The sequence below is a fragment of the Hyperoodon ampullatus genome (assembly GCF_949752795.1).
Source record: "Hyperoodon ampullatus genome assembly, chromosome: 10".
In the NCBI taxonomy this organism is placed as follows: Eukaryota; Metazoa; Chordata; class Mammalia; order Artiodactyla; family Ziphiidae; genus Hyperoodon; species Hyperoodon ampullatus.
Window position 1 is genome coordinate 21,249,493 of NC_136923.1, and position 7,689 is coordinate 21,257,181.

The window sequence follows — 7,689 nt, forward strand, 5'->3', positions numbered from 1 at the left end:
TCACAAAATCCTCCTTATAAACTTCACATTTGTCTTTACAATATCAAAAGCCTGTGGTGACTACATTAACTATCTTTGACCTGCCTTCTGGACTATTTTCTTCAAATAATGCATATTTGGAGATGAGTCAAACACATTTTTATAATTTAGTTTGATGAGACAGACCTAACAGCAAAGTACGTTTTATACTTAAAACACACACACAAAACAAAGGAAACTCTTGCTTACTGTCCTTGAAAAATGACAAAAAACATTTAGCCAGAGTTTTTTTTTCCCTCTATTATTTATCCTAATACTGCCAGTTCTGAAACAAAGCAGTTGGAAGCAGAAATTTAGTAACTTTGATTTGTCCCAAGATACATTTTTTTACACTGAGGTCCTATTCCTGACAGTAAGCACATGTGACCTGTTCTAAAAAAAGGATATTTTCCACTTCTTGCACAACTGGAGCAGATATAAACATCAGCCTGTGCAAACTGCCCTGCAGAACTCAAAAGGGAATTAAAAACACACACACATACATACACTTAAATAATTCTATAAATAGTAGTACTCAGGAAAAGGAAATCTCCAATAACACACAAAACCAACACTTAGAATTCCACTTTAATCAAGTTTTCCATCTAATCATACCACACAAGCAATTTGCATAATAAAATCTGAACATCTGCCAGGTTAAGGCACCCCCATCTTGTCTATTTTGCTTCAGATACATAATTCTGTACATGCTTTATTGTTGGTATGAGGAGGGGGAAAACTGCACTCATGGTAAAGTAGAAGAGAAGGAACTGATATTACTTACTAACATGTGCTAGGCACCCTGCAAAGCACTTTTACATGTGTTTTCTCACTTTTAAAACTTCACCAACCCTAAGAGGACGGTTCTACTGATCCCACTTTACAGGTAAAGAAATCGAGACTCCAAGAGGCTAAGCGTCTTGTCTTGAACTCAGACACGGGAGTTAAGTGGGAAAGCCATGGGCACAGCACTTAAGCACAGCTACTTCTGAACCTGTGCACATGCATCCAGTCTCTGCCACCCCAGGTGCCCGAAGACCACAAGGAAGAGCTGGGATTCTGGTTAGAAATATAAAAGGCAATCAGAAATCCTAAAAGTCTGTTTTAAGCTTATGCCTTCCAAGGCATCTAACATTTTATTTAATGTTATAAAGAAATATATTTGAGTACTGCTCGACCTTCAAGGCCAAATTGAATACCCTTATTCACTGACAAAATTGAGCCTCAATTTCCCTTCCTCTATTAAATTCCCACTGCTGATGCCCACGCCCTACGGTGATCAAACTCCATCCTGTTTGTTTGGCTGGATCTACATGTTCTCTTTCCCTCACCCCACTGAGGCAAGTTTTGGAGAAGGTGCAGCATGATTCCCCATGGGCAGGCCCCGCGCCTTGCACATGGCAGCACAGACTAGCGCATGAGAGCACGGGCCCAGAGCCAGATCCAGGCCCATCTACTTGCTATGCCTTAGTTTCCTTCTCTGTAAAATGAGAATAATAAAAATACATACACCAAAGGTTGAAGTGAGAATTAACTGCGTTAATTCAAGTAAAATATTCAGAATCATTCCTGGCATGTAGTAAGCACTGCATAAGTTTTACCTGTTTTCAAAATTATAATTAACACTATTTTTCTCATTTATTATTATCATTTTATGTGGGTTTTGCAAGATTAAGTTAACACACATACAAACACTTAGAACAGAGGCTGGCACACAGTGTGGCCTCAGTTAATGTTAGTTGGGTTTATTGGTATTAATTTGCATGTACTCAATAGATATATGTTGAATATGAATTTGTATGTATGTGCTGACACCACAACTGGTTTTTTTTTTTTTTAACCAGCATAAAGAAACTGTTAAGGACCGGATCAAAATTATAAAATGCTAAAGATTTATCTGCAGCACCTCATTAGGAGGAAAGCAAAAAGGGTTTTACCAAACTTGGGGTAATTTTATTGCATAAAAACACTGGCCTTAGAGAAGAAAGCCGGAGTCAACCAAAAGCGAACACTTTCTGGAAGGTCAGGACTCTCTGCTAAGTAATAAAGAAATAACAACAAGAACAACATCTGCTAACATTTACCGAGCACTTACCATGTGCCCAGCACCATGCTAATACTTTTCCATAGCCAATATCACAGTTAATGTCCTTAAGACTCCTAGGAGGCAGGTTCCCACTTGCCAGATGAGGAAACTGAGGTTAAAGGTCACCTAGCCTCCCCAAGGTCACCCAGCTTGTTAGGGACAGACAGAAATGCCAGAACAATGCTCTTAATCTCCATGCAAAGTAGTTCCCTGCAGATTGGACGGATAAAAAAATCAAGAAAACTTTCAGAAATCAATAAAAGATGGACAGTTCTGTCTTGCCAAGAATGGATTATCATTTCATAAACAAAAGGGTATGTTTAGTAGGAAGACAGGAGGGAAAAATCTCAGAGTAAGTCCAAGAAATGACAGTAGCCTTACACAGAAATACGTGTGTGTGTGAGCGTGCATGTGACACAACAGTCTTTTTCTTTGTCATTTCGATACAAACCTGTGACAGCTTCACACACACCTCTTTGAATCAGCATTTGGGAACCACTGCTGTATCTTGTCCTGCCATTATAAACCTAATACTCACTTTCATTCCCATTTCTTATTTGTGGGAAGTTAAATAACCATTATCTACACCATTATTAAAACTTTGAGTAGAGGAGAAACTGGAATTAGATTAAACCAATTCTGAAGTCTGCCCAGGAAAAGGGCATTAGCAGCTAAAAAATCACAGAATTTAGCACTGCGTAAACGAAACAAAAGAACCATGAACCTGAAAGATGCTACCATATTTTTTTTAATGTTTTTTTTTCAGGACCCAAAGCCCTACAGAGAGTCCCTTCCCTGCTAGGAGCCCATTCAACGGTTCCACATCTGACCCTGACCCGACTGTGCCAATGTGTGAATTCTGGGTTCACCCCCTCATATTCGGCACTCTTCCTCTGCCACTCACCATTCAGGGCTCATTCCCAGGAGAACACACAAACGTTTCAAAAACCTCTGGGGAGGAACCAAACTGCCAACAGTTCTTCATGAGAACCTTTTCTCATAGTGTGTGTCTTCCACCATACGACACAGCTTTGCCAGTCACTGAACAAAAGGGAGTTCCCATTATCTAAATCCATCAGCTTCACACTCCTAATGGCCAGGAGGTCTGGGTTAGGAATGAAACTGTCTCTCCTCATCAAACACCTGCACATCTGAGCTTAGCCCAAATGAAGAATATAAAACTCCTCTTTGGACAGACCCTGGTGGATACCTATTTTAAAAGAAACCAGAACCAAACACCCCATCCTGAGTGGGATGCAAAGGGAGAAAGCAACACATATTCAAACGACAAAACACTATTGTGCCAGGCATTATCCTAGGCCAGTCAACCTGCAACAGGGGTGAGTCTGTCCCCCGTGGACACTGGTGGTGTCTGGAGACGAATTTGGTTGTCACAGCTGAGGGAGGGGAGCAACTGGCCTCTAGCAGGTGGAGGCCTGGGATGCTGTTAAATAACCTGCAATGCCCAGGACAGCCCCACATCAAAGAGCTATCCAGTCCAAAATGTCAACAGCACTGAGGTTGAGAAACTCTGTTCTAGGCTCTGGGGACACCACAGTAAACAAGGAAGAGACAGAAGTCCCTGCCCCCTTGGACCCTGCAGTCTAGTGTGGAGAAACATATTATAAATATAACACATTAGAAAAGTATAGACTAGGTTATAATGTAAGTACTATGGAAAAAAACAGAGCAGGGCGAGGAAGACTGAGAGTTTGGAGGGAGAGCCACTGCGCAGAGCGTGGTCAAGTAGGCTTGGTGGGAATGACATTTAAAGGAAGATGTGAAGTTGGTTGGGGAAGGAACGAATGCTATTGCTCTCTGGACAAAGACAGAAAGAGGGGTCAGCAAGTGCAACATACAAAGGCCCAGAGGTGGAAGGGTCTGGAGTATTCCGGGAATGGTGAGGACACTGGCTGGAGCGGAGGGGGGGCAGAAGAGTGGCAGCAAGAGATACAGTGAGAGCAGACAGGAAGCTTTCCCATACAACCTGCCTGGTACCATTTTAAGGGTCTCGAGTTTTACTGATATTAGGAGCTACTGGAGTGTTTTGAGGGTTCTGAGGAGAGAATAACATGACGTAACACCTTTTTTTTTTTTTTTTTTTTTGCGGTATGCGAACCTCCCACTGCCGTGGCCTCTCCCGTTGCGGAGCACAGGCTCCGGACACGCAGGCTCAGCGGCCATGGCCCATGGGCCCAGCCGCTCCGCGGAATGTGGGATCCTCCCGGACCGGGGCACGAACCCGTGTCCCCTGCATCGGCAGGCGGACTCTCAACCACTGCGCCACCAGGGAAGCCCGATGTAACACATTTTCACACGGGGTTTCTCAACCTCGGCAGTGACAATTTGGGGTCAGACAATTCTTCATTGTGGGGCTGTCCTGTGTACTGGAGAATGTTTAGCAGCATCTCGGGCCTCTACTTACTAGAGGCCAGTAGCAACCCCCATCCATTGTGGCAACCAAAAATGTCTCCAGACATTGCCAAATGACCCGTGGGGGGCAAATCACCCCTAGGTTGAACACCAGTTTTAACAGGAACATTTTGGCTCCTGTATGAAAAGACCACTGAAAGCGGGTAAGGATGAAGGCAGGAGACCAGGTAAGAGACAGTCACCCAGGCGAGGGCGGGTGGCAGTTTGAACCAAAGTGGAGGCAGAGGAGTTGGTGACAAGTGGGCAGATTCTAGACATATTTTCAACTCCAAGAGACAATCCAGAAAATAAAACTGAGAGACAAAATAGTTGCAGCAGTCTTCACCTTCCAATTTCAACTTTTTCCAAGCAAAATTAAAAGAAGGGAGGTGCCCCGGCAAAGACTTAACAACAAAAAGCCACGAGGAGGCCCTGAACGTGCAGCCCTTGTAGAGTCATACAACAGATGTTGATGACAGTACATTAGACAACTGTGGAAAACAGTACTATACAGAAATTTTGCCAACCCCATATATTTATTCACAGATTTTATTTCACTGGTTTATTTCAAAGAGCATGTGTCTGCTCCACAGACAAGTTTTACAGCGTTTTTAATTTAGCCTTCCTCTGCACACCAGTTCTGTCCCGCACCTGTTTCCAGCTTCAACGTGTGAAGCCAGAGCTTCCCACATCCCCGAATTTTTCCTTACACGTGCAAGCTAGCTCCTGAGGACATTCAACCCTTGCAAGTCTTTTTTTTTTTTTTTTTTTTTTTTGCTGACTCTGAAAAAGAACAGGCCCCAAATCCTCCAACGTGAGTTTCATGAAATTCATTTGGGTTTTTCCAGATGGTATTTTCCTCGCTCTCTCAAACTCATTTATATTATTTATCAGCTACCATCAAAAACGTTCCAAACAGTCCGGTTATTTCTTTCAGGACCACACACACACACACACACACACACACACCCTCATTCTGGCCATGTAAGCATTTGCTTATAGAAGCAAAAGCAGAGACTGCTCGGTAAAACACTGGTCCCTTCAGCCGAATGCAGATAAAGCCCCAATGAGCATAACCAACAATACCCTTTACACACTATTACTCCACACCCCCAACCCCCAATGCACACAATCTAGGCTCACACACAAAACAGCCATTATGAAGAGAAACCATCAACTAAAGGCTGGTTTTAGGCAACTAACTGCACAGGAGGTTTCCTTCCAATCTCTGTTAAGCATCTGCCAAGAGGCTGCTTCAGCCACCCAGTCAGTGCGTGCACTGTTCCCACATTTTCTTCCCCGAAGTGGATTCAGACTCTCACACAGCCGTGAAAGAAGCAAACCTGGCTACACTTTCCACTGGCTCAAGTACCAGACCCATGTGCCCCAGCAGCTAAGATCACACCACCTCACTCCTGATTCAGCTGTCTCTCTTGATTCACCCTGATTTCTGGACCCTCCTCCCCTCTGCCAGCCAGGGCCCTTCACCCAGGCCCTACCCACCGAGAGGGGCGGGAAGGAAGGTCTGAGAAGGGTGCAGAAGCACTGCAGAACCTTCCAGTTACAGCCTCATCTTACCTCACAACTGAGAGAGGTGGAACTAAACCCTCTCTACTCACGGCCTCAAATGACCATCTCCCTCTTAGTAAACATTGGAAATGTCCTGAGTAGCCACAGGGCAGACAAAAAGGAAGACACCCAACCCGTTCTGACGGACGAGTGGGAATGGAGCCAGCGTAGGAAGTGGGCACTAGGGGTGGTGGGGCGCCAGAGCAGCAGATGTCTTCATTCCTCTCCCAGAAAGTTTTTTAAATCCCCAGAGAATTAAACACTTGTCTCTGCCCAACAGGGGACACTCCTCAAACCCTCCATCTGAAAGCTTCTTCCCCTCCAGGGAAGGCCTGCATTTAAACGGGACCCTATAGCCCGGGGAGTTCAAGCTGGACAAGGAGACACGCCCCCCGCCCCCCCGCTGCTCGCCACCGCCCCTCCCGCGCTGGGGTGCAGCGGCCAGGAAGGTGAGGGGCGGGCCTTGGGAAACCTCACCTGGAGGCCGCCTGGGGCGGGTTTTCCCAGAGAGGTGGTCGGACTCCTAAGAGGCAACCACACAGGAGCTAACTGCTTCCCTCTAACATCGCGCCCGATCCACCCCAAGCTCTCCCTCTCCAAGTGCTCAGCCCGCTGGGATCTTCAGGAAAAGGGTTCACTCGAAACTCTTTTTCCTCCTTCCCATCCGGACAGCGTCCGGGCCCGGCGCTCCTCCTCCCCCACCTCCGCGCCGCGACACTCCCCAGCCCCCAACAGCTCTCAGCAGCTGGTATCCCCAACCGAGGGTCCCCTCGTCCGCGCGGCCCGTCCCGGGCTGCCCGCCGCGCCCCCAAAGTGCGCCTGGGCGGAGAACCCCGTTGGCGCACCGACCCAGCGGTCGCGGCCCCCAACTGCGGGGATCAGTTCGCCCTCTGCCCCGGGGCAAGGGCACGGGGTCCTTGTCCCAGAGCCCCGGCGAGCGGCTTTCGTCGCCCCAGGGTGGGAGGCGCGGGGTCCCCTAGCCGCCGGCCGCGCCTCCCTCTAGCTGTCACCACTCACCTGCTCTTCAGGGGTTGACTCTTGAGTTCGTAATAGGTTTTGGGCTCTTCGTGAAACTCCTCCCCGACTTCGAAATCCGGCACGATCCCCGATTCCGACTGCATGGCTCCCGCTTCCCGTCCTCCCACTGCTCCAAAGTGAGAACCGAGCCTGGGGGCGGAGGGGAGGTGGCGGGGCCTGGGTCCCCCGAGCGGTGCGCCCCCGCGCAGTGCAGAGCTCAGCCCGCTGGCCCGCGGCGGCCGCCAACCCAGGCGCCCGGAGTTTACACTCGCACCCGGGCGGGAGGGGCGGCTTCCCGGCGCCGTCTGGGATCTGTAGTCCCGACCGGGCGGGGCACTCCCGGCTTGCCACGAAAGCCGCTGCCCCGAAAACTACAATTCCCAGAAGGCCAAGCGAGGGCAGAGGCAACGTGGTAGACACCGCTAGTGCAACTCCTGTTTGGATTCATTGTCAGTGTCAGCAGCTCCTATCCCTCCTCTCTCGCCACTTGCTTCAACGGTACAGACGTGGCTATTTAATAAGAACGGACTTCAGCCCAGCTCTCCTACCATCACTCCTCCTCCCAGCTCACACATTCGCGAGGGCAC

General features: G+C 48.0%; 1 protein-coding gene across 6 annotated transcripts in view; it reads right to left on the reverse strand.

The window, feature by feature from the left end:
* Positions 1–7,221, reverse strand: part of MITF (melanocyte inducing transcription factor) — a gene marked incomplete at both ends in the record, with an annotated part of 224,516 nt that extends 217,295 nt beyond the window's left edge. For 5 of the 6 annotated variants that reach the window (XM_079712809.1, XM_079712806.1, XM_079712804.1 and 2 more), the window contains one exon: positions 7,103–7,206. In XM_079712809.1, the coding sequence (XP_079568935.1) occupies positions 7,103–7,206 (104 nt within the window). Of the gene's footprint in view, positions 1–7,102 lie in introns of all 6 variants that reach the window. The other variant, XM_079712800.1, reaches the window with a different exon arrangement.
* Between the last annotated feature and the right edge of the window lie 468 nt (positions 7,222–7,689).